Here is a 27,393-nt window from a genome sequence, read left to right as displayed (position 1 = left end):
GGGCTGGTGTTGGTGGAGTGTTTCGAGGTGGAGGCGGTGTTGGAGGTGGGGATGTGCAAAACGATGGCATTGATGATAAATTTATGCAGTTATGTGGTGGCAGCTGCAGTTTGCGTCTGCTAAACTTTGTCCTCCATGGCCACATGTGCACTCATATTTTAGCATTCGAAACAATCTAATGGAATCAGCGTCTAATAAATGCTGCTAAAGAGAACTGATTAGGTGATTAGTCTATTTGTGGATTAATTTAAAGAATAATCTGCAACATTTATGATAATTTGTTATTGTTTCAGTCATTTCTCTGAAACAAATTTGAGAAATACATCAGTTCGATATCTGAAATGTGATTTATAAAAGAGGTCACAAATGGGACCACGTTTGAAGCTGGAAATTGGGACTAATAAACACAAATCATCTGAAGATTCTGCGTTCAGCATTTTCAACTCTCCTGCAGCACATAGTAGCCACTTTAGTATTAGTAATCCTGCACTGTACAGTTCTGTGGTGGGATACTGCATGCACTGTGGTTGTGGATTGAAAGCAGGTTGGTGTGTGCACTGTGCACAGGTGCCCTGACTGCCATTAGTCAGTGCCATGTGTGTGTGTGCGCTTGTGTGTGTGTGTGTGTGTGCGTGTGAGTGTGCGTGTGCGTGTGCGTGTGTGTTTGTGTGTGTCTGGATGAGGCTGCCCGAGCTGGCTGAGAGGCTGGCTGATGGATCAGAGGAGGATTGAGTGGACAGGACCTCATGATTGATACGCAGATAGGATATGAGGTGCTGCCTGCCACCCCCCACCCCAGCCTCTGTAACCCGGGCAGCACCTACAGAATATGAAAGAGAGGAGACGAAGGGAGACCGAGTGATCCGACCGGAGAGAAGAAAGAGAGAGGGGACGAGAAGTTAGAAGAGAATGGGGGGGGAAAGCGGGGCGAGGATGGGTCGAGTTCGTGCAGTAGAGGGAGAGAGTGGAGAAGATCCTACAGGAGGAAAATGAAGAGGAAAGACAAAAGCGAGGACGGGTACAGAGAACAGATAGGCCCGAGAGGGGGATATTATTCAGAAGAAATGAGAATAATAACGTCTGCATGGGAATATTGCAGGGGAGAAGATTGGGACCATAGTGGGGCCGTCGTGGGTTGAAGGGAGGGAGTATTATTACCTTCTTTTCCATCTCTCATGTATAAATAAAAAATAAAGAGATACATGAAATAAGAATAATGCTCTATCTTGTGTTTACCATCTATCCTTGCTTACTCCCTATCTCTTCTTGTTCTTCTTTTTTTCCTGGCCTCAATCAGAGGAGGCCCAGGTCCCCCAGAGGCAGTCAGTCTTGCCCTAAAATGTAAAACAGACAAGAGGAGCAGATTACCTATTTGCCATTAATGTTTATTCTCTTTGATGTGAGCAGGCATATCAGGCTGTACGCATGTGTGTGTGTGAGTGTGCGCTTTCCAGCACCGGTGAGGTTGATTGAGCGCATGCATGTATGCACAGATTTGCGTGTATGCATGTTCATTTGGGGGTGAGGAGTGTGTGGGGTGGGGGGACGCCATAGTCTGCTGGGGGAGAGCAGAGCGGAGCACGGCAGCAGCAGCACACAGTGATCTAAGGTGTACCAGGGCCAACAAAGCCGACGCAGCCTCTCATCACAGTGGGATCACAGGCCCGTCTTTAGGTGAGCTCGGCGGCGGGCTTTACTGCCGGGCTTTTATTGGCGGTCGCAGCAGGGGTTAAACGTGTGTGGCTCAGTCAGTCATTCTGTCAGTCCTTCATTCACTTAACAGAGGCGCTGTCAGAAGACACGGAGGAAAGGCAGGTGCGACAAATCCCCCACTTGACCCATCAAAGAGATGCTCTCCTCTGTGCATACTCACACATGTATGTACTGCAGGGCGCACACAAATGCTTACATTTTCCTCATTAATATTTCAGGCCTGTGTTGAGTTAGCAGGGCAGAGTGCTAGCGTCAGGGTTTAGCCTTGCTAACACCAGAGCGCCTTCATCGCTGAGCTGCTGTCATGACTCTCGAGGAGAGTGAGACCTCTAATTATCGGTCTTTTCCCTGGAGGAGGAAGATAGCAGGCTGAACGCACCACCCACCATGCAGGGATAGCCCACAAAAGTCAGGACTGTCTTTGTTACCCCCTTAACGCACCAAGGCCAGGACTGGTTCAGAACTGGACTGTGGATGAGACACATTTTTAGAATATTGTTATTGACAATAAAGCATCACATCTTCATCTTAATCAAATATTACATAGATTCTACATTTTCCCCCACGCACAAAATGAACACATCCATCCTTTAACAACCTCCCACCCCATCAACACATTCCTACAGACTTGTATACAAGGCATAGCACAGTCTTAAATCACTAACTAGATGACTTATCAACATGGCAAATCAAACACACAGTAAACAGATACAGTACACAGTGAGTAAATCGATACAGACAACAGAGCCTCTCCTTATCTTTCAACTATCACTCCTTGGGTATAGGAAGCACCCTACATAATACATTACATAATCTTGGCCCCGCATAATCAAGAAACAGAGTCCATATATGATGAAATATTCCAATTTTCCCTTTGGACCAATATGTCAAATACTCCATGGGAAGCAGTTCAAATATGACCTTGTGCCAGTCTGAGAGGGTTGGTGGCTTTTGTGAAATCCATTTAAGTAATAAACCTCTCTGTGCAGCATAGGTTAACACACTCAGCAGTTTTTGATTATGGGGATGAGACACATTTTAAAAGGTGAAACATGTGGCATTGTGATGCTATTCGAAGACCAGTACAACATCTGCAAAGTTCTGGGAAGGTCAGAAGTTCCTGCAGTTCCACAAAAGATGTCATCCCAGTGTTAACACTGTAGTTCCATGAGTGAATGGATTGGGCTCCTCTTTGATTTTATGAAACATAAGATGTGGTAATAACAATTGTAATAAAAAAATAATGACACATGTTTGTGATCTCATCAGGGACTTTCTGCTATCTCCTTTTCAGCTTCTGTCTCTACTGTTGTATTTGTATTGCAGAAGCATTCACTTACCATACCTGCCAACATTGGACAGTGAAAAATTGGGAGATTTTCAGGAGTATCGTAAAATCAGCCCAGCAGCCCCGTCCATATATAACCCTAAACTGCAGATTATAACATTTAATAAACGGATATGTAAGTCAAATACTTTTAAATGCCTCTTAATTTCAAGGTTTGCAGTAAAATATGGCAATGAAAACATACAAAATAAAAAAAAATCCATGTCTTACAAATATAACAAAATACATAAACATGTTGAAGAGTGAGAGTAGAGTGAGCCACTGCAGTGAGGAGTAACACACATATTCCAGGTATAGTGGTTTGCGTTGACACCATATTTTGATGTTAATACTATTATAGTATTATTTCAATGCAGGAGTTTCTGTAACATGAATCTACAGCTATATGTGCTTTTTAAAGTCATGTATCTGGGTCCTTTAAGTCCTATTTATTAGATACAGCTAAACGTTATCTGACCTACAGTAACCCCTGCATCCTCCGACTCTGCTGCTTTCTGCTCTTTATTTAAAGAAGGAAGAGATTTCCTCTGTGTCTCCACCTGAGGTTATCAGGTAGAGTTTAGTGTTTAAATAACTTTACCTGTGATATTGTGATAGTTACACTGTCAGCACTCTAACTGTCATCAGATTCACACAGCTCTAAACTCTCCTTGTGAACTTTAAAGAGGATGCTGCGTTATTGCAAGTCACAACTTGAGTTAGCTAACAAGAACAGGGCTAAACCACTTTAATGAGGGATGGATAAACACTTCAGCTGGTCAGAAACGATCTCATGCAGCATCTTTTGGATCAAATCATCTACAGGTAGAGGAGGGGTGGACGTTTTGGGGGTTTGAATATAAGGCTCAAGTAGAGGACTTCTTGAAAAAGAATTTAAGGGACACTCATTTGATTGACATCAATGTAAAATAGGGAGATTGTTGGGAGAAATAACACAGCGGGAGAAAAAATTAAAAAGCGGTAGACTGCGCCTAAATCGGGAGTGTTGGCAGGTCTGCTATTACATGTTGCAGTGGTATTAACACACCTTTACAGAAGATTCCTCCCCTTCTTCCTCTAGCATGCACTCTCCAGCTACCCCCGTCACGTAAACCAAAGGGTGTGTCTGATGCACATAATCTCCTGCTGTGAAGTGCATGCGTCAAGTGCAAGTTCCTGAAAGTGTCAGAGCCTGAATGTCCTGAATATATCAAGACTTCATGTATCAGGATTTAGAGAGGTCAGAGGTCACAGTTGAAAACACAGTCGTGCATGGAGCCAGCTAGCTTCATTGCTGGTTATAAAGGGGACAATGATGAAACCGACCTGTCATGTCCTGCCGCTGCTAGAGCTAGGTAATCTAGATGTTTCACCTCCACAACATGAGCTCCGTTTCCTACACCAGATCAGAAAAGGACTGAGGGCGTGTGCATGTGTGTGTGTGTGTGTGTGTGTGTGTGTGTGTACGTGTGTGTACGTGTGTGTACTTGCATGCAAGTGAGTGTGCATGGAAGGGTTGAGCGATGGCCCGGTATTTATTTCGCACAGCAATTTTCCCCCCGTATGAGATGAGGTGTCGTACATCTGCTAGATAGCTTTTCCTGCCTTGCCCCGACACGGAGCGCGCGCAAGGTCATCCAGGCAGCTTGGGAACAGAGTGAGGGCTGAGGTGAGGAACCGAAGGGAGAAGTGGGGAAAGGTCTTAGAGAAGGGGGGGAGAGAAAAAGGACGATGCAAGAAGACAAGAGGTGGTGGGGAGGAAAATCAGTAACTTTATTGCATGGCCTCCTAGATTTTCATTGCACCTGGATCAGCAATTCCCCCGTCAGGTGGCAGGGTGGAAATGTTCCTGTGCATTTTCTGTCCAGCATATATTTATTCCCAGAGTGTGGAGTGTGTGTGTGATGTAGCAGGTGGTATTAGGTGTCGCTGGCTTCATAAGGGAAACAGCCCTGAGTGTGTTTTGAGGATATGACAAGTGAAATCTGGTTTCCTCAACAAGCTGCTCAGATCTGTCTTTATTTTTTTCTTTTTGAAGGCTAGGCATGTAGAATAAACGGCAGTGCTGATGGATAGAAAATAAGATGAGGAAGAATGCAAACAACCCTTAAACTTTTCTTCTTTTATGTTGCAGTATTTCAGTTTCTCTGCAGCTTTCTAGTGGTCTCAGTGAAGTCTAAAGTGTACTGTGGTGGAATTCAAGAGCAGGCCCCTGTCTGCTTCTCATCCTCCTGTCTGTTATCCCATTGTCTCTCAACATCTCCTCTTCCTTTCTTCCCCTTCCACAGGATGACATCCAGCTCTTTCTTCCTTCTTCCCCTATTACTGGACTTGCAAAGTGTTGATTTAAACTGAAAGATGACCTGGTTTAGTTCGTCTGCGTCTTCCCGACTCCATAAAAATCAACATGCTTCCAGTCGTGAGATCTGAACACGTTTGTTGTTGTGTTTCTCTCTCTTCTCCCCACCTCACTCACTCTCTCTCTCTTTCTGTCTTACTCTCTTTCTCTGTGTTGTCTTTTTTATTTATCTGCTGTAAAGGCCAGTCAAGCGCTGCTCGGCTTTGTTGTCAGAAACCTTTATTTACCAAAGGGAGGAATAAGTGACTGACACAGACAGCCTCTTTCATCCCCGCCTAGCCGCGAGCAGTGTTCCCCTCTACCGCCAGAGGAAACCCCCCCCCACCCCACCCCACCAGCCCCCTTCTCCCCCGACCTCAACCCCCCCCAACACCTCTCACTTCTGCCAAGCCGCCAACCCCCCTTCAACCCCATCTCCACCCCACCCTTTCCCCTCCATCCTGCAGGCTCACAACACACTAGCCCTCTCCCCTGGGTAAAAACCTAGCTGTAGAGTCTAACACACACACACACACACACACACACACACACACACACACACACACACACTCACACTCACACCAGTCCTCTCACACAGACGATCAAATAAGGGAGTTAGTCTGATGGTCCCAAACAAAGACGAGTTAAACATCAAAGAGTTGTCCCTTTTCTCTTTTTATCCATCTGTTAAACAAACTAGGAGTAATGACACAGAAAGACTGTTATTCTGCAGCTCTGGATGGAGAGGTGGCTGAAAAAGAAGAGAGATGATTTCATCAGACCAGACATAACTTACACACACTTTCTAATGTTGAATCAGAAAGTTAAAAAAAACAGAAAGAAATGTCACACTCTTAAATTTGATAATGTCATGATGCTAAACTTTTGTTTGAACATACCTTTGGAATAAAGGAGTTTTGCAGACATCGAAGATCATCCAGATGAATTTTGGGATGAATAAGTAGGATGTTAAAGGATCATACCGTAGAGCTCAGTCACTGATAGCCAATCACACCAATACACACAAGATCAACTTGTCTGTATGTAATGTGTAAGATAATTACCATTGTTTTCTGTAGACTTTAGGTGATAGATGAATTAATGTAACAGGTACTTAGATATGTTGTTAGGGCTCAGAAATTAAATGCAGCTTGTGTTTTTCAAATGATGCATAGAGCATTATTGTAACCTCGAGCACGATGTCTGGTTTAGTTTACCTACATCATGGGTGGAATACATTTTTAATAAAGTAAAACCCTTAAATTTGGTGTAGAATTTGTAATGAAACAAAAGCAGACTCAGAACCAAAGCGTCACTTTTTTTTTTTTTTGAAGTTTACTGCTTTAATCATTGAGTACGTCGAGCATCTCTCCTTTTTGAAAGCTGTATGAATAAACGCAAATCTTTGTGATCAATTGAAGTATCATAGACAGCAGACTACAGTCGTTACTTTATGTCTGTATACCAAAGACTAAATTAGGCTGTTTGATGACTGAAACGCAGAAAGTGGGACCCTCCCACTGTTGGTTCTGTTGTAGAAACACACTTGCACTGTTTAGCAAACAAAACCTGTAAAAAAGCAAAAGACTACTACCGTACAATCAGCTTTCATTGTGCTCACTTTGTGTCAGTGAAAAGCCTCATCCGTCTGGCCAGACCAAGAGAAAGACGGAGACAAACGCTTTTTAGCTCTGGCATAGGAAAACGAACACCAAATGTATCTCCCTCTCTCTTGCTCTCTCTCTCTCTCTCTCTCTCTCTCTTGCTCTCTCTCTCTCTTTCCGTCCTGCCTTCTCTCTGTCTCTCTCTCCCATTTAAGCTTCTTGAAGTTCTTCCAAATTGGGTTTTAAATGCCAATTAGGAGGTTGAATGTAGTAAAATAAAAGCAAATGCAGGCAGGATGGCCTCACCTTCTGGCTGGTTAGGCTTCAGAGAGAGCCGAGCCGGACCTTTGGCTCCCAGCGAGGCTTTGAGAGAAATATCCTGCCTAATGAACACATTAATTAGAACCATAACTATTTATAAGATGATAATTAGAAACGAAGGGAGGTAAACTGGGCTTTTCCTGCAATTAATGGAGGATTAATTACGGGAGCTAATGAAGTGGATTTTTGAAACGCGTGGAGGTGAAGTACAGAGATGTGCAGCTCGCTTTGTGATCACTGGCATAATTATTTTCTGCAGCGCCAAAGCGTTTGAGGCCCTGGTCCTCGCCGGCTCAGGCCGGCTAATAAGCATCATTGCATCGTTATATATGCACTTAAAAAGACTTGCCACTGAAATGACTGTCTAATTATTTCTAATTGGCAGGCCCTGTGTGTTGTCATTGAGCTGTTTGGAGCCGCAGCGGAGCCCTGGGTCTAATAACGCTCTGGGCGGGGAAGGAGGGGGGGAGAGAGAGATAGAGAGACATTGATACATAGAAACAGAGAGGTAAAAGGCGATGGAGGCTGTACCAGTTGCCTGCTGCTCATAGCCAGACCTGCACATTGCCCCCCTGTGCCACTCGCCCAGCAGGACAGCAGCTCCTAGAACGACGCCCGGTGCACCCAGAGGTCACCTTGCCAAGTAGCCGATTAGCAAAGTTTTATTTTATCTGTGCTTATTTTCCCCCCTTTTAATTATCAGCTTCAGCTCTTAATTTATGCACGGATAAACGCCACCGTCTGTCCACAGTTCTTCTTCTCACTCTTAAACATGCTACACACACATGCACACATGCACAGGGAGGGAGGTATGTTTATGTGCGGCGTGTGTGATTCAGTGGCCAGCTTTTGAGCTGGTCCGCAGAGACCCGAGCTAAGAGAGCATGCATGGACAAACCTCAGTCAGGCGTGTTTACCTTGTACTCTGGCTATGCTCTGGCTTAAACCATATGGACGACATCACTCTGTGGGACTCAGAGCAAGCACTTAAATAGTTTGTCTTCACAATATGCTGGCATGGTCATTTTCAGATTAATACTTGTGTTAAACAAACATTTATCAAAAGCGTTTTCAAGCATGATATATGTGCATCTTTAGATTACATTTACATTCTCATAATTTCAGTCATTGATCCCCATTCTGGCTGCGTCACATGCACACGTAGGACCTCGAGTGTTTGAATGATGGCCTGGGATTACGTGTGCGAGCACCTCACTTAACTCGTCCTAAGCAGAGCCATGTGCGTCGTCCTGCTAAAAAAACACACCGTCATTCCTCCTCTTCTTCTCCCCGGACAACTTGAGAGCAAATTGCCAGCTAATGGAACTGCTGCCTGCACTTGTCAGTTCACTTAAGACAAGCAGAGGAACCACACAAACACACACACACACACACACGCACACACACTCACACACACTCACATGTGGTTTCACTCACACGTTTAGTAATTTATTTGTGGAAAAAGAGGAGAAAAATGAGAGAGAATGGTCGAGAAATGAAACGGGGCTCATGTGCGCCCTGACTGAAACCTTGACAATCTTTTTGAAAGTAATGAAACACTTTCTCAGCATGCGCACCAGTTTTCCTTTTTGAAAATTGTCTCTCCTTTTTTTTTCTTTTTCTTCCGTCTATCCATTTGGGGGGTTTGGCAGAGTCGAGGACATGAGGAGGAAGTGGAGATAGATGGATGGTCCAAAGGATACGTGGCCAACTGTCGTGTGATTGGCTGAACAAAGAGCAGAACGCTTCTGTGACTGGTTGAACAGAGAACTCCGTGGCGTGGTTTTGGCTTGGAATCAAAGCAGGAAAAATGTAATTATTTTAAATGCAGTCAACAGTTTCGTCGGTGTGGACGTTTGCCAGATTCCTCTGAAAGCTGAGAAAAAGCGGGATTGGGAAGTGTGCATGCTGTCTCTCATGTGCTACTGCAGATGTGTAATGATTCACATTTGTGCCATAACGTGTGGCATCATTTGGATCGTGCTTTCAGCCGGGCACAGCAGATCAATCTTTGACTCCAGCACTTGAATATCGATTGCTTTTCCCATTCGTGCAAAAGATCTTCCAAAATCAGAGAAAATTCTGTAAAAAGTATTGAGACCTTGGCTGCCACCTTATGCCACCAGTACATCCTTACAGTATTTCTCAGAGCATTGAACACATCTATGGAGAGCTTTTGCTCCTTCTTTTCCAAGATTCAGAGCCCTGAAAAGGTCGATATGCTCACTGTCTGTGCTGTCATGCTTCACAAGAATCACCAACCAGGATAGTAAAAGAAAGAACAACCTGCCTTCTTTACGGGCTACTTCTAATTCTGTGCATGGGACATGTAGTCTACGAGAAGCGACAGATGTTGTGGAGGGGAGCCGCTTTTCTTCCCCCTCAGAGGGTGGAGTGTTTTCTCTTTCTATTCATTTCTTCATCTCTCAGTCTGTGCTCATCTCTCTCTCTCCTCCTCCTTGTTCAATCTTGACAGCAGTTCATAAAAAAAAAAGATTTTTAGAAACTTCTTTATGAGACAAGCCTCTGTTCCGTCAGAAGACAACTTTATGTTATTCCGCTGAAAAAGGAGGGGGGGTTTAATAGAGCTATGTTTTTAACAGGGCACTTTTCCAGTTGTGTCTTGGGTGTTTAATTAAGTGTAGTTTCCCTTTAGTAGTGGAATGTGTGTCTGCTTTTTGTCGGCCCGTTCCTCGGTGCCTTTTTACAGTCCACCCACATGGTTTGTCTCAGCGTTTATGATTTTTCTTATACCGGAGTTGTGAGGTTCCTAAATCACTTAAGCACACAGGGCCGAGCGGTCCACATTTAAACAATAAAAGGCTGTTATGCTAAGGGCCCTCAGATCTCCCACCACTTCATAAATACATGCGTATAAAAGGCAGAAAAATACATCTTCCCTGACCAGAGAGAGAGGGAGAGCGAGCGTCTGAGAGCACACCTGCTAATTGGAGCCAGCTTGATGTGAAGCACGGCTGTCTGCTCTGTCTTCTCCTTTTTTCTTCTCCTTTTTCATTCTAACCTCTTTTTTCTTACTCCACTCCCGGACTTTCTTAACCCTTTTTTTTTTATTGTTGTCTCATCACTACCTCTCCCTCCTTAACCTTCTCCCGTCCTTCACCTAGAGTCTCCTGTTCTCCCTCTCCCATAACTTCTCCTCCACCCTCTCACAGATGGAGGCAGTGACAACCAAAACAACTCTCTCCTGACTTGGTGTAACTAATTGTTCCGGGTCTTGATGGATTGAAGGAGTGGGGGGTGGGGGGGGGGGGGGGGGGGGGGGGGGGGGGGGGGGGGGGTGGGGAGAAGTGGGCTTCGATTGCGTGAGTGGCTGCGAGCGAGTTGGCAAGTTAGCACCTAGTCTGGGTGTGACCCCCACTTGACCCGGTGTCTGGGCTGAGTGGCTGACTTCGCCTCCCCCTCTTGCTCGGCTCCAGCTGCTAATGGGTGTCATGTCGAGCTGCGGCCGCGCAAGGGTCAGAGGTCGCCGGTGCACACCAGACGGCCAAGTTTAGGATTGCGATGGAGAGGCTGAGTGACACCGGGCATATGTGGCAATGAAGACGCCGGGGTTATCAACACATTTGCACACATTGCCAAATACACACACATGGAAACCACATCCTGGTGCAGAAAGTCATCTTTTCCCTCGTTGTAGGTTCATATAGATCTGAGGCGGCTTTGAAGGTCTTTGAACTCTGCTAAATGACTTGACCTTGTGGCTTTTGGCTGTAACTGTGCATGCGTGTGTGTGTGTCTGAGTGTGTTTCTGTGTGTGTGTTTGGGTGGGTATGGGGGCAGCTAGTGGGTGGCCTGCATGGGGTCTCATTTAGGCTTCACAGCGGCGCCGGGCATTGCAGACGTTTGTGTTGACGACGGCTAAATGAAAAGCAAACCGAAGATTATGACAAATCTAAACATTGCTTTTATGAAGCAGAGGGGGACGAGGAAAAAACATATCTGTGGATCTTTCATGCTCTGCCTTTGCTGTGTTAATTGCGCTCACAATCAGCTACTTTGGGCTGATTCCTCGTGTGAAATTCAGTGTGTGTGTGTGTGTATTTATGTTTCTGTGTGGGTGTGCATGCAGGATGACTGACTGTGTGTCTGTGTGTGTGAGCGTGCGTGTACTGTGAACCGAGGGAACAGATAATGTGGCTGCTTGGAAGGAGGAAGCAGCTTGGGAAATGATTTCAACAGCTCTCATAATTAGAGGAATATCATAAATTAAACTTGTGTCTGCCGTTGCGTTTGAAGAGCACTCAAAAGTAATAAATTCTGGATGGTTAACATATTTGCATTCCATTCAGCAGGCAGCGTCGGGCAGGAACAGCTGTTTTCCACGTCTTTTGGCAGCAGGAAATGCACATTGCTCATTCAAGGTGCTTTTAGACACATTGAAATAGCAGAAAAAAAGAAAAGTTACTTTTAACTCGAACATGAAGCTGCTGCTGTGTGCTCTGTCACTGGAAATAACTCGGCGGGGAACAGCGCATTAATGAAGTTCTTCAAATATGGATCTTCTCACTTTCAATAGGCCCGTTTCTTTTTCAATCTGTCTGTCGCTTGGAAAAGTCTGCTGGCAAGCTTTTTGCAGTCCTTCGTGTGCGTGTGTGTGTGTGTGTGTGTGTGTGTGTGTGTGTGTGTGTGGCTGGAAAGCACTCAAATCTAACGTTTTACTGTTTAAAAGGTCTAAAGACAGCTCAGTAAAAAACACTGTCAATACAAAGAAGAAAAAACTAAAATTAGAACAAAGTTTCAAGGTTTCAAGATGTCACCTTTAGTACTTTATAAAATGTTTTATTTGGAGCCAATTTTTTCAGAAATCTGCATTCATCATTTGTTCATTAGACAGTACAACCTTTACTTTAAACCTAAGAGTACATGGCACCACCATTCATCACCCTGCATGTCACAGGTAAAGTTGTTCAAAGGCATATCATAATATTTATTATTGAGAGACAAAACACAGTTTATAATTGTTATAAGTGCACCACATTTGGTCCACTAGACTCTTTTTTTAACTGTCATTTTTCTGTTTTCTTTTTTATTCACTTATTGTCCTGAAAACTTAAAATGTGAAAACAGTGCATTTCTGCCCTTATTTTAAAAAGTCTACTTCTGTAGTTGCTTGTAGAGGCAAATGATATCCTAATTTTCCCCCCCCAAAATCAAACAATGAAAAGGTGGATGCACTTCCATCTATGACCCACAAAACTTGTAGTTATTCACAAAATCATGAAGTCAAATTTGGCCTGAAATTAAATATATATAGACAACTTCATAATCAAGTTTAAACAAACAGTACAACTTTATGATCAAAATGATTGAAAGATTTATTTATTTATTTGTTTATTTCAACAGGGACAGTGTACAGCCATTTAGTTGTACCAGAGTTAGCTAGCAGCTAATTTACATCTTTAGTCCCTGGGCAGGAGACAGAGGTGATGCCTCTGTTAAAAACAAATAATACATAATTTCAACAGCTACACAATAATATGTAACTACTATAAAACAACAGGGATACATTTACATCAAAACTATCAACACAATGATAAAATATAAATAGCTAAAAGCACTACACTAATTATATTTAAGTGTGATGAGTACATGATTGGGTGCATTTTAGCCATGATTTCATCCTGGACTTAAATTCAGCAAAGCTGCAGCACTCTCTGATTTTACTCAGTAATGAGTTCCAAGCAGTTGTTGCTCTAATAGAGAGGGCTGATTTGCCAAATTCAGAAGATCTGTGGTGTATGACACAGTCGCCTCTATTTGCTGTCCTAGTTGTTCTTCCATTATCTGCATGCAGTGATATAAACTCTTACATTTTAATAGGCCGGACAAAAGATTATTATCTTTTCTTTTTCTTATCTTGATTAACGCTGAATTTCAATAGTTCAAAAGTCCATTCTTACAATTTAAAGTAGTTGTACCAGTGTCTGGATTTGGGAATCAAATGAATGCAATGACATGTGTTTCATCCACGTGTACTCAAAGTACTTCAGTGATATTTTTATTCAGTTTGACACAAAGTCCATATTACTTTTGACTTGTCAATTGAGCCGTCTGGGAGATTTTTAAAGTGAAATGTGCCATTCAAGGGGCAGGGGTGTCTTTATTTTTCATCACAAGTGGCAGCAGGAAGATGCTGCCGTAGCTTTACTACGGTGGGCCAAAAAGGACAAAACCGCACTGGACTCAAAAATTCAAAGAAAGCTGACCATAATTGCATTTGTTAACGTGTTCACACTGACAGCCCTTCCATTTGAATTTTGCTGAATTATAATGATCAATCCTATTTCTTCCTAATGATTACCACAAAATCTTTCTTGTAAACAGATATTTAAACACAACAAAACCACTGTGTGTCCCGGTCCAGCGCTAAGTGAAGCTTTTAATGTATTATTAGTAAGAGAGACTCCAGTCAGACAGCGATCACTGTCGCCAGCATCCACTGAAACATGATAGGGTTAAAGTTACTTTGCCATTAATCACTGCTGGGCCACACCGGCCTAATGGACGGGGACGCTGCTCAGGGGATCTCTGAGAACATCACTTGCTGTATTCCCAGCAGACAAATACAATGTGGACACAACTTTTCTTTGGTCTCCCTTGCAGAGGACGGTGGTCAGGGGAAGCAAAGAAACAATATGAATGTCTGTCTCTGCTGCTCCAATAGGGAGGAAGATAAGGTGAAAGGAACAGTGAGGATGATTGCTCCTTTTTTGTGTATGTGTGTGTGTGTGTGTGTGTGTGTTTCTGCGCTGTATGAATAATGATTTAACCTGGGTCAGATTCCATTGGAGTCGTTCACCTGTATCTGACACTAGTGGTATCGCGTAGCTGCCATTAATGTCCAATTTTCAATGAAAACAGAAATAGAATACAGACTGATAAGGGGCAACACACCATCCAGCTTCACACCCGACCACATAATTACCGCAATGGGCTGTGGTGAGGGATCATATCCCGGCGCGCACCGGGGGGTCAGCGACGATAAGCTTCAGCCGAGCTCCCAACATGCAGCATAATTACTCTATTGATAATTCACCAGGAAAATGGGCCCAGCCAATTGCAGAGCTACGATTTAATGGATTGGACGGCGAAAACGAGGGAGGAATGGAGGAAGCAGGGTATGAGGGGGCAGTGGATGTGTGTGTGTGGGGTATTGGGGGGGGGGGTTATGTGTGGGGGCCACCAGCGAGGGCCTTTTATTAGAAATGAAAATATGTTTAGGCCATAGGGGGACCCATTTTCCCCAGAGATAATAAGGCCAATGAAATGTAAAGCAGGGGAAGGGCTTGGCATGGGGTCCAACTGTGCCTGTTTATCTGTGTGTGTCCTGCATTAGCCCATTTATCCCCAGCCTCAAATTAGCTAATCATTCTCCAAGGGGAAGGACTTGGTCAGGAAATTGACATTTAGCAGCATAGGCTCACTCTATTAACTACAGTAAATTTAATTTGCTGCACACCCCAGAAGTGGGCTGTTTTCTTTGCCATCAGAGGGAGAAAAAGCGGAGGGAGACAGAGAAACAGAGCGCGCAAGAGAGAGAGAGGGAGAGATTGTGTTTATTGCATCTGCTGCTTCTGGCCACAATTTGCTTGGCTGTAAATATAAGACTGAGGCTTGGAACAGTGCAAGTCTGTTGTATTTCCCCTCATGTACTGTTGATTACAAACATACGCAGGCATTGTCGACATAAGATTCACTCATTCCAAGGTCTGTTTGAGTCATTGATGGATTATCTCGCCTGGGGACTCCAAACCTCCAAAAATGCCAATGTTTTTCTTTTCCTTTTTTTTTTTCCAGTTATCTGTGATTCTCTGACTAGATTAATCTCTGCTCCACTCTATCAAATATGCTAAATCAGATATTCTGAGACAGCTCTAACCTCTGCCTCTAAATCAGATGTTTCATAATAATTATTTTCATAGTCACCCCAAAGTGTCTGCTGGAGATCTTTCCTGCAATGAGACTGATATTACTGTCTGAAAAGTTATTCAAACATCAGCAGAGTGCTGCATGAATGCAGTTTTTATTCTCATACCAAGCTAGCATCGATTTTAAACTGGTTGTTACACAAAACAAGCAATATAAATATGTAATCTCAGGTTTTTTAAATCATAGGTTTTTAGTTCAGGGTCTTTATTTGTATTTAAACTTACACAAAGTGCATTTTTGGAACTGAAACTATAGGTACTCAATGTACAAATGAAAATGGAAAATTAGTTATACATACACTATATATACATACAAAATTGCAGTATCTTTGATCTGAGTGTAATATACAGTATATACCTTTTCAAAGTAGGTTAAGAATTTTTGCCTTGTGAATCAACAGTATTGTTGTTAAGGTCCCAAATCGCATGTCCAAATCACCTGAATCCCAGTATGTGTCAACTCCCCATTACCCCCATGAAGCTTCAGCGCTGTGTCATGCTTAAATGTTCATTGTGTCTCACTTATTCCAGAGACACACTTACTGATTCTGTTGTGGTGAAATCACAGGTGTCTAAGAAACACAAACAACACCTGCAACCCACCAGCTTTTAATCTGAATTGAAACTAACCAAACATCTTGTCACTCCTGTGACTGATCACATACATGTGCAAGATTTACGGTGCAATACATCGTAACCATGTGTAATATTGTAACTTATTCCATAACATATTGTATTATTATATTCATCTACTGCATGTGCACTCTGGCTTAGGCTAAGATAACTTATTTCATGTCCTTAAAAGTACTTCTTTACCTTTCTTTGTACAGATATTTTTATTTAGAACTTTTGGATTTGTGTTTAGGTTTATATATTTATTGTCCTTACTGTGTTGTTGTGTCCTTACTATCTTGTTGTCAAGTACCAGTGTTCCATTCACCACGTCAACTGAATTTCCCCCCCGGGGGATCATAAAAGTAATATCTTATCTTATCTTATCTTAAATTCCATGTGTGTGCGAGCTCACTTGGCAATAAAGCTTTCGTGAATCTTGAATCTTGTCTTTGAGCCAGTTGTTGGGGCGGCAGTAGCTCAGTCCATAGGGACTTGGCTTGGGAACCAAAGGGTCGCCCAGTTCGAGTCCCAGTATGGACGAAGTTTGGCAAGTGGACTGGTGGCTGGAGAGGTGCTGGTTTACTTGCCTGGGCACTGCCGAGGTGCCCTTTAGCAAGGCACTGAATCCCCAACTGATCGGGGTGCGCTGGTTGACGGCAGTATCCTCACTCTGACATCTCTCCCTAAGCATGTTCACTGCATGTGTGTGCATTTGTATGTATATACCAAAAAAACTGTATGTGTAGCATGTCCAAAAATAGCATGAGTGGAAAAAATTGAATTTCCCCCCTGGGGATCAATAAAGTACCTTTCTTCTTCTTGTTGAGTCAAGGGTTAACATGTTTGCTGGCATAAAATTCAAGTTTCTTAAGCGTCTCACTTACAACACTGGGTGCATCCTGGACAGATGTCTGTTGAAGTTAGGTAGTCCCCACCTTCTCCTCAATGGGTCTTTTATATATCTAACATGTTGCACTGCTCTTGCTTACATTTGCTGTATGGATGCCCTTGCAGGTGAACACAAGAGTCAGCCCTTGCTCGAATCTGATGATAAAAACTAATCAACAAAAAGCAGTCAGTGCTCGAGTCTGGGTCCAAGTCCAAACTAGTAGTGTTTGAATCCAAGTCGAGTCATGATCAAGCGGCAGCCTCCGGTCTCAAACTATGAAGCCCATGCGGAAGAATCTGCTTGAGGCTGGCTGCAGAAACACCAGAAACCACAAAGACACCAATTCAAAAAAGACGATCTTTGCAGCATTAATTAACATGTTTACAGCCTGGTTAAAAAAACGGCTTGTCTCTGCGTAGCTAATCTCTCTTTAGACACACACTGTGCGGGGGTGAATTTTTTTCTAACGCGATGGTTCAGAAGATATTAAGATTATGAGTTTTTGCCCAAATAAGGACATGACTGACTTGACTCCCGGTCGGGAACACATAGCTGTTGGCTAGGAGGCTCAAACTCTGCCTCTTTACGTCACACTCGGCCTGGTCGAGTTCCGCATTTCCAATATGGCTTCCGCCGCCGATTGCGACGTCACGGATACTACGTCCATTATTTATACAGTCTATGGTCATGACTCAAATTCGAGTCTATGTACTATGACATCAAATTCCTGAGTACAGCCTCTTGCAGAGTTACAGAATATTAGTTGATGTATGAGGTCTTTGATCCATATAATTTGAAGAGTGGAGGGAGTTCCTCCTAACACCATTCTAACAACTCAAGTCATCTAGTTAAGAGAGGTTCAAAAGCTACTATATTCTTTTATTGGAATCTAATATAGGTGTTTTTCGACCGCAGGAACTTTACCCCTGAACTACGTGCGTTTCACCCGGAGGAACCAGGGTCTAGATTTAGTTCAGGGGTAGATAATCTCCCCCCTGAAAAGCCCCTGCTTGGGGGGTTGTACTTTTCAAAGGTCTTTCGATTGAACGTAACAGTGTTTGTGGAGTTTACACAGTTGTTGAAACACAGAGGGAGTTCCTGGGAATGCATACTAGTTTAGTTTTTTTAAGATTTCAAAATATAAAAAAAAAAAAAAAAATTCTCCATACGTCACTGGCCTGATTTGCACAATCTACCCAGGACGTCAGCCCGCGGTCGAAACGCAGACAACAATGGGGGCACAGGAACCTTTTAGTTCCGGGGAAAGTAGTTCTGGGGACTAAAAGACCCAGGAACTCTTGGTCGAAATTCACCTTGTATGCTTCTGGTAGAGCTACTCCATATAGTGCAGTAGTAGGTCAAGGATGGGGGAGATCTGTACTATTTTCAGACATTGAATGGATAATATAAGTTGCATTTTTGACTTTGAACAAGACTTTGAAGACATAACATCAGGCTCAGAGAAACTGTGATGGACATTTCTATCACTGTTTTGTCAATTTTTGAACAGTTAAATGGGAAATCACCAAATCACTTTGGTTAATAATAGAAAAAAACATTTAAGCTATACTTACAATTGCTTTCCTTCAAAATACAAGGTATGATCATGAGTCTAAACTTTCATTTGATCAGTGCATCATTTGCCAGTTTCACAATGCTGTTGGCTGATCTTTGTCAATGGAACAGATTTATTAACTCCAGGTTGAACTGTAATGGAGCTTCACATTGTCCTTTTTTTTTCTAAAGGTGGTTTTTCTCTCCCAGATCTTGATTTAGTGCAGCAACTCTCCAGTGATCAGGATGGCCCTCGCCTAATTGATTGCAACAGTTGTCAGAGTGTTGTCTGTTAGGATGGCGACAGGCGTCTGGAGAAAAGATTAGTTTTCTGTCGGGAGAGAGACAGCTCTGGATGTCCCAAACTGCAAACTAATAAAGAGGGGAAAGCAATAAAGCTGGTGGACAGCAGGTTTGACTGTTTTTATAGACAAATCAATAAAATGATAGATGATGGAAAATAACGGCATCTCAGCTGCCGATTTCTACAGGGGCTTCAAATCGCTGTCTTTCCCACACACACACACACACCCACACACACACACACATAAACATGCATGCACGTACACTTGCACATACACAATTCAACTGCACTGATAAAGCACTTGCATTGACACATGAATAATAGGTCATGTTTTGGTAATTTGTGTCTCTGTGTATATTGAGGAAAGAGCTATATTTTGAATTTTCTCTGCCGGTTTATGTGTGTGTGTGTGTGTGTGTAACTGTATGTATGTGTGTTTAATGTGTGTGTCATAACTAACAGAGTAAATCTCCCGCTGTAAATCTTTTTGAGACCAGAGGGCCATTGTCAGGATCAATACAGACGACAGGCCCTCCTCTGAGCCCGCCTCTAATTGGCTCAATTTCTACACTGTCTGAGTATGAGCGGTTGTGTGTGTGTGTGTGTGTGTGTGTGTGTGTGTGTGTGTGTGTGTGTGTGTGTGTGTGTGTGTCAGTATATATGATATATAATTATATTATATGGTCCATCCATTGAAGGATGAATCGATCCACTCCAGGAACATTTTATCCTATTGAGTTTTTGTTTACAGATGTGTTCAACACATTGTTCCTCTGCGTAAATTTTTTGTAAAGTCATCCTCTCCGTGTTATTTAGGAACTGATGATCAAGGTTTTCAATCACGTTCCCATTGTTTCTGATTTAGAAACACTATTTGCAGGTCTTTCATTTTCTTTTTTAACACATTTCAGTGTGTCTGACAGAATGACGCTGACCTGTGGTGGTGTTGGTGGGGGTCTATTGAATACATTGAAACACTCTTCTCTGTTTATACCACATTATACCTCATATCATGAGGTTAGTTTGTATGTTAATTGTGCTTTTTTCCTCCAAGTTCTGTTACCCAAAACTCTCTACACCTACAGCTTTCTCCTTTTCATACACACAACAGTCCACCCCGCCCACTTCTGTTTCTCTTTCCTATATGTGTCTGATCTTTTGACAGTGTTAGCCGTATGTGTATCAATATTATGTGTGGACTTGATGCACTTGTGTACACACTAGGTGGCGGGTGTGTCAAGCCTGGTGTAGAAGGCATATAGTGAAGAAAACCCAATTAGTGGCAGGTAAGATACTCCTAAGATAAGACACTTCTTTATTCGCCCACAACGGGGAAATTCATGGAGTTACAGCAGCAAACACAAAGGTGTACAGTACAAGAATTTCACGTCATTCATTCATCCGGCACGAGGACAATCGTCAACTCTGAGTCCTGGTAAAGCAGCCCCTCATTGGCTTATAGGTACGAAAGCAAGCCACTTCAGTACAGACAGTATTCATCAGCAGCACCTTTAATAACAACACCTTAATAACAATACGCACGTTCTGCAAGTTTCACTTGCCATTCTGTTATCACATCAGGTGATCCACATGCGGACGAGGCTTCTTAATGATGTAGCGTTTTGCAGCAATCCTAAGACCTAAGATAGTGCAGAATAAACCAGCAGCAAAAGTTTGGATTGGAAGAGTTCATACTGTATTTAACCTGAGGTGTTACACTTGAATCAATATATTAACAGGAAGGACATACTGAAGGTTCTCTTTCTCTGATCACCTGCAGAGTGTGTCAGGCACTGCAGGTTATCAGGTGCAGTGGAGAGAGCGATAAGAGTCATAGATTGCTGATGGGGAAAATAAAGAAACTGTAAAAATGGTCAACAAATACTTTTGCGTCTCAAACCAAGTAATGTTGGTCTATGGGAAATATCCAGGTACCGATGAAAAAGATTTTGTAATATAAAAGAAATGTATTAATGTTTGCTATGAAACAGCTACATCAGCTGATTCCTGTGCAGTCTAACAACCTTGCAGAGACATTTTTTGTCATAGAGGCACAGATTTTCTTTAAAAAGCTTTACACTTAATTACCTGTAATACGCAGGATGTGTTTTCCTCAGTGGGAGCACACGCCATCGCTCCTGCTACGCTCCTGTCATGTATAGCTGACAGCTCAGTGAAACTCGTACAGCAACTTTTCTGCAGTGATCTAAATGCATTCTGGGAAGTACAGGCAGTAATTAACCAAGTTATATTTTTTGACAAGGCAGAGAAGGTGAAAGTGAATATAAGTTAATCGTACCACTGAAAAAGAAGTGTGTGATATTTGACAGTGAGAGTATTTGAAGGCTCATTTAAGGGGAGAACCTCAAGTAACTCATTTTATATTCTTAGAGAAATATAAACATCATATCGATGTTACATTTGGTTTATTACTGTCTTCCAGGTCCCACTCTCGCCACCGCCGCTCTCGTAGTAAGAGCGGCAGCCACAGCCGCCGAGGGACCCACAGCCGCAAACGGAGCCGCAGCAAAGAGCGGGACCGAAGCCGCCGCAAAGGACACGAGCGAGAGAGGGAGAAGGAGAAAGAGAGGGACAGAGGAAGAGACAGAGACAAGGACAGGAGTAAAGACAAGGCGGACAAAAAGGCGTAAGTTCTGAACGACCTTTGACAAGTATGTTTATATGGTAGACACAAACACGACAAACAAGTGTTGTCCACATGGTGCAGAATGTTTGCTTTATAAAACATAGACTTCGATATGGAGCTCAGTCTCAGCTCCTTCATCCGTCCATCCATCACTTCATCCTCCCATCCATCAGTCCATCATCCCCTTTCTTACCCTATTTCCCCTTGCAATCAAGCACTGGACTACACCGGCCTTGTAATGTGACATAATTCCCTCTGGGAAGAGGAGAAGCCATAAATACAGACGAGGAGATGGTAGGTGGGAGTATTGGACCAGTTCTCACCAGATGATATCTGATGACTTTAACACCACTTTTCATCCTCTGAGTCTTGCCGCAATAAGCACAGAAACATAACCAGATCTTGTGCATCGCTGATATCTCTTGTGCTCATACTTAGAAAAAATAATGTTGGCAAATGATATCTTCACTCGCATGCTTATGTCGTCCAAAGGCTGTTATACACACTGGAAACATGTTTAGAGCAGTGACTGTTAAAACAGTGGTACATAACCACCTTAGAGGCCTCTCCAGAATAGGATCCTCGATTCCCCTGCGCTGCGGTGAGCTCGAATGTGATTGGAGGTCTTTTTTCTTATGACTGGTCCCCAATTGTTGTAAAAACTCTTGTTGAGGTCTGTTTGTCTCTCGCCCCTTTACAAATAACTTTACAATAAAGTGCACTCATTAGGAAGTGTCTTCAGGTTATGATATGCAAGGGATAATGTATGGTTAGCAGGTAGTTATGGGAAATAGAATCCCGGCAGGGTGAGACAAGACCCCGACACGAAACTAACCATACATTATCCCGCTTATTACCCGGCTACTAACCTAAAATACAAACACGATGACAAAAAACATGAATGAATTATTATTATATTGATTTTAAATTATTTGTGTATACAGTTTTAAAAAAGTTTGTCCCAGTGATTTCACTGCAGTTAACATTTCATGGCAATGGAGTCTTATCTGCCTGTTTCAGTCATTTTAACATTAAACTATCCTCATTCAGCTCTCCTTCTCTTCTGAGCTCTGTGGTTCACACACCTTTTAAAAATACACAAGGAAAATGTCACAATTTTGAATATAGTTTAAGTTTCTTTGTAGCAACAGGTAACTAAAAGTTTCACTCACCAGATTTGCTGCCATTACTGGACAGGATTCAATATGAAATGTCAGCAGCCTGCTGATTTAGCATGCTAACCAAAACTAGCATTAAAAAAAATACATAAATAAATGAATAAATAAGTCACAAGTAAGTACACATTCTTCATTCCAGCAAGTCTTTAACCACTGCAGCCGCAGAGGTCCAGGTTCAGATTGTTTTCTGACCAGCCCCATGCATTTTTGCACCAGACAACTCTGTGTATATTGTGCTCAAAAATGTTTGCAGCCACAGGGTGCGTGTGAGTGTGTAAGGGGGCTTCCAGTGCAAGGCTAGCATATTTTTAGCTGCAGTCAACCTCGCTAATAGAGCCACATTATTTTGTTGTGAACAGAAAGTAACGGTCTTACCCCCCGTTACGGTCTATGGTGTCAACAAACAGTTGCAAAACAAGCTGGAACTCTTTTCCGCGGAGTGATTTGACATGATGTGTGAACAGTTTGTCTCTGGGGTTGCTTCAACCAATCAGAATCAAGCGTCTTACACAGCCGGAATGTCAGTAAGCACACCGGGTAATAATAATGATGTGAGGACCTGCTTGTTTATACAGGGAATTAATATGATGCTCATTTGTTTATTCCTAACCGGGGGAGTACTAGAGACCACATGTTACCTTGAAAAGAGAAAATGTCTTTACTTGGTATTTTCAAGAATAGCATAATTTCAGTTAGTGACAGCTGTTTGAAAAATACGTAGTGAGTCTTTAAATAGAAGACTTTGCTTTTTCCCTGTTCTCCGGTTTAACTGAAACTCACTGGGCTTGAAAATCTGAGGAGAATGTGTGTGTATTGTGTCTGATCAAGAGTAGTTGGTGCCAATTAATGTATCTCTGACAGCAAATCTTTACTGAGACTTGTTTTAAAGTGTCATTTTATGTATTTAGTCAGTGCCGTGCAAAGATAAAACTGAGAAAACACGCATAAGTAGAAGCAAGGGTTGAGCATTAGCATATTATTCAAGCTGATGTTTCTTGTTTGTTTAGAATTGTACAATTTGTAAATGCAGAAAGTCTTTCAAGTAATGATTTACAAGTTCAGCGCACTTGTTTGCAGCGAAGACGGTGCAGATATGCTGATAATGAAAATACTTTATATTCAGCAGCAGTTTTTTGTTCTAATAGAGGATTTATTGGTCATCAATGAAGACCTCAGGGCTCAGCATTACTCTGTGTGAACAGTACACAATGATATGCTTTTAAAGGAACAGTGCTGCGTTTATTTGCAGCTATTACATATTGCCTTTCTTAGATCAGTATCAGCAAAACAAATAAAGCTAACAGTGAAATGTAAGGCCAGCAGACTATATCTATTTTCTTATTAAGGCTTCAATATCCTTCAGCATTGATAGGAATCTCTCCCTTTATCTCTGACCCCGCTTTAGCTTGTCTGTGTGCACATGTGCATTTCCACCTGTGGCAGTTGTAATATCTTTCAAACTGTCTATCTTCTGGCCTTCCTAATAACTTAAACTAGCTAATGTGTGATGACAGAATGATTCTGCCTTAACCGTGTGCTACTGACCTATCATCCTGCTTTCTTATGTTATTTAGCCTAACATTTAATACACAGATTTGTCTTTTTTTTGATAGAAAAAAAAAAAAAATCACAAGATCTCTCTCTTCTAATCTTAAAGTGTGTGGTGTGCACTACGGAGCACACCACACACTAACCAATTCTTCAGCAGAGTATCAGGTTCTTCACGCTCAATATTCCAAATCTTGCGTTGTAAAACGTGACTTCGGTGTAAACAAACATGGTGGACGAACAGGAAGAAGCAATGATGATTGTTTCCGGCCTCTTACTTTCCGAAAACACACAAAAAAAGAAAAACGATTCTGCAAAAAGTCCAGGAGACGGCGGGAATGTGGGCTGTATGCATTACAGCGCGAGTTGGAAGTGAGTAAAAATTGTCACAAATATTACAGATAGCTTGGAGAGCAGGGCTGCCCGCTAGATGCTTCCTCTTTCGTCAGTTAGCTGAGTCAGCTCACGTCTTGATTGGCTTTTGCTCCAGTACACGTGACTTTACACACTGTGCGTGCTTGGCTCCTCTTGGAGCATCCCACACGCTATAGGATTTCTAGTCGCAAATATTAAACATGTTCATTATTTACGATCTCTCCTTCTGAGGCCTTCCGAGCGGCTCCAACCGGATCACTCTAACACACCCACCACCACAGGAAAATCAGACACAATGTCGTTTGAAAACATCAGACAATCGGGCCTTTGCTGTCTTTGATCGTAAGAGGGAGATCGGGACAAAAATCAGCCCCATTATTCTGTAGTGTGTACCCGCCTTTAATCAAAAAAGGAGGGAAACACTCAGGAGCAGGAAAACTAAATTGGAAACAGGTATCAATAAATACAAAATAAAACAGGAAACACAACAAACTGGACTAAAACCAAGCGGCAACCTCCGGTCTCAAACAATGAAGCCCATGCGGAAGTGTTATAAACTGCAATACATCGAGAATCCGCTTGAGGCTGGCTGCAGAAACACCGGAAACCACATAGACATGAATGGGAAAAAGACGATCTTTGCAGCATTAATAAACATGTTTACAGCCTGGTTCAAAAAACGGCTTGGCCCTACGAAGCTAATCTCTCTAATGGCACACACTGTGTGGGGGGTGAATTTTTTTCTAACGTGACGGTTCAGAAGATAATAAGATTATGTGTTTTGCCCAAATAAGGACATGACTGACGCGACTCCCGGACGGGAACATATAGCTGTTGGCTAGGAGGCTCACACTACGTCACACTCTGCCTGGTTGAGTTTCGCATTTCCAATATGGCTGCCGCTGTCGATTTGCTTCAAAACAGCACTCAGGAACAGATGGGTGACGTCACGGATACTACGTCCATATTTTATACAGTCTATGACTAAAACACATGAATGTACACATAGGACTACAACATGAGACATGGATCACTCAACACAAGGAACACATAGGATAACTATACAGGAAACTGACAGGTAGGAAACAAGGCAAAAACAAAATGATCAACTCATGACATATATCAGTACATACATTTTTCTTAACCTAAGCCTGCTGGTCAGGATGCTTAGTCAATCACTGTGGTCACATGTTCTTCATGGTTAAGAAATGTATGAAATATGTTTGTGTGTCAAAGTCGCATTAATGTCAGAAAAACTTAATAAAGATCCTTTTTATTGCATGGATATTTAGGTACATGCGTTAACTATTTAAATCAAAGGTGTGGCAGATTTTCTTTTGAGATTTACCCTTATAAAAAATGTAAGTTTATTTTTGAGGACTTATGGGTTCATTTGTTACATATGGTACCTGACCTTGAGTCTGCTCTTAATCAAGGTTATCAAAGTAATGCCAGAAGTAGCCCCCATATGATTTAATTAATGTATATTTTAAGACATGATAAAAGTGGCTAATGAGATATTTTATTTCCACTTGATTTTGACTTTAATTGTCTACACACACTTACAGTTATAATTCAAATGAAGTCTTTCTACCCGGGGTCCTTGAGTTGCTGTTATCAGCGTCCAAAAGCTGCCTGACATAGATGTTCCTCTTATTCCCCAGATGCTCCCGTGGTTGTGAAGCTGCCTAACAACTCATCTTTTAGCAAAAGCAAGACAGAAGCAGTGAGATGTTTCAGAAATATGTAAAACACGGCTTTTTACAGTATATCCTGTTTGTGACAAGCCACTTCTTTCCCCCCTGTCTCTTCCATTCTTCTTCTTCTTCTAATGGTGACAGGGTTTGGGTCTTTATGTAAGCCTATGATCCTCACCCCTTACACACACACGCACACACACACACGCACGCACACACACACACACACACACACACACACACACACACACACACACACACACACACACACACACACACACACACACACACACAAGCACTGTAACATTCCAACCTCATTTACATCCAGGTTTCCTCGCCGGGTGGTGGTTGAGGAGAGGAGCTGTGTGATGTTGATGATGGGGCGGGGTGGAGAAGAGGCTCAGGAGCTTTATAGTGTCTGTCAGGATGAAAGAGGGGCCCCTCAGAGCAGCACCCTGACACTGACTCTGTGTGTGAGCGCATGTGTGTGGTGTTGTCGTCATTAAACATTTAACACTCCTCTAGTATGACAGCAGGCAACTTGGTGCTCCAGCGGCATGTTTTCATGCAAAATTTATTGAAAACGACAAGCTGTTGTTAAGAGATCTTGTTGCCTTTCACTAGTGGCAAAGGGTAAGTGGGTGATTGTGGTGTGTGTGTGTGTGTGTGTGTGTGTGTGTGTGTGTGTGTGTGTGTGTGTGTGTGTGTGTGTGTGTGAGTGTGAGTGTGAGAGAGAAAAAAAGTGTCTGTTTGTTTACCCAAACTAGTGTACAGGGTCAGCAGGTCAGCTTTGCAGAGCGTGATCCTCTGGCTTTGTGTTTGCAGAGAGCTTCTTTAGGAATTTAACCAGCCTTACAATGGTTTGTTTGTTTGTTTGTCTTTGTCTTCTCTTCATGACATGATGGCTTACTTTTGTTTTTTGTTTGTTCAGCACTCAGTTAAATTAACCAATCACCTCTTTATTATTTCTGACATACCTCTTACTCCTTATGCTCTTATTCCCCTTCATGAACACAACCCATTATGTTATAGATATTTGAATTGAAAGTGTATAAAACTAAATGTAACTTATCTGTCACATTGGGAAAAACAGAGGAAGGAGGACCTCAAGTGCAGATTTAAAATAAAAGGTTTTAATAAACAAAAGAACCAAAGATACAAACAAAATTTACTGAAATGTCTAAGAAACTAAATCCCAAAAGTCCAAAATAAAACACAGGTAACACAGGAGGGACGTACAATGACCCAACCCAGGACAGGAGAAACAGAGGCTGTTTTCGAAACGGCCTGCTACATACTAAATTCAAACTCAGTATCCTACTGCGTTTGAATTT

The 27,393-nt window shown here is 42.5% G+C and overlaps 1 protein-coding gene across 4 annotated transcripts in view; it reads left to right on the top strand.

The window, feature by feature from the left end:
• Positions 1 to 27,393, top strand: part of LOC117825893 (serine/Arginine-related protein 53-like) — a 126,082-nt gene that overhangs the window by 7,794 nt on the left and 90,895 nt on the right. For all 4 annotated transcript variants that reach the window (XM_034701871.1, XM_034701872.1, XM_034701870.1 and 1 more), the window contains exon 4: positions 21,058 to 21,261. In XM_034701871.1, the coding sequence (XP_034557762.1) occupies positions 21,058 to 21,261 (204 nt within the window). The remainder of the gene's footprint in view (positions 1 to 21,057; positions 21,262 to 27,393) is intronic.

Source organism: Notolabrus celidotus, chromosome 14 (genome assembly GCF_009762535.1).
Source record: "Notolabrus celidotus isolate fNotCel1 chromosome 14, fNotCel1.pri, whole genome shotgun sequence".
Lineage (NCBI taxonomy): Eukaryota > Metazoa > Chordata > Actinopteri > Labriformes > Labridae > Notolabrus > Notolabrus celidotus.
This window is presented reverse-complemented; position numbering and strand designations above follow the sequence as displayed.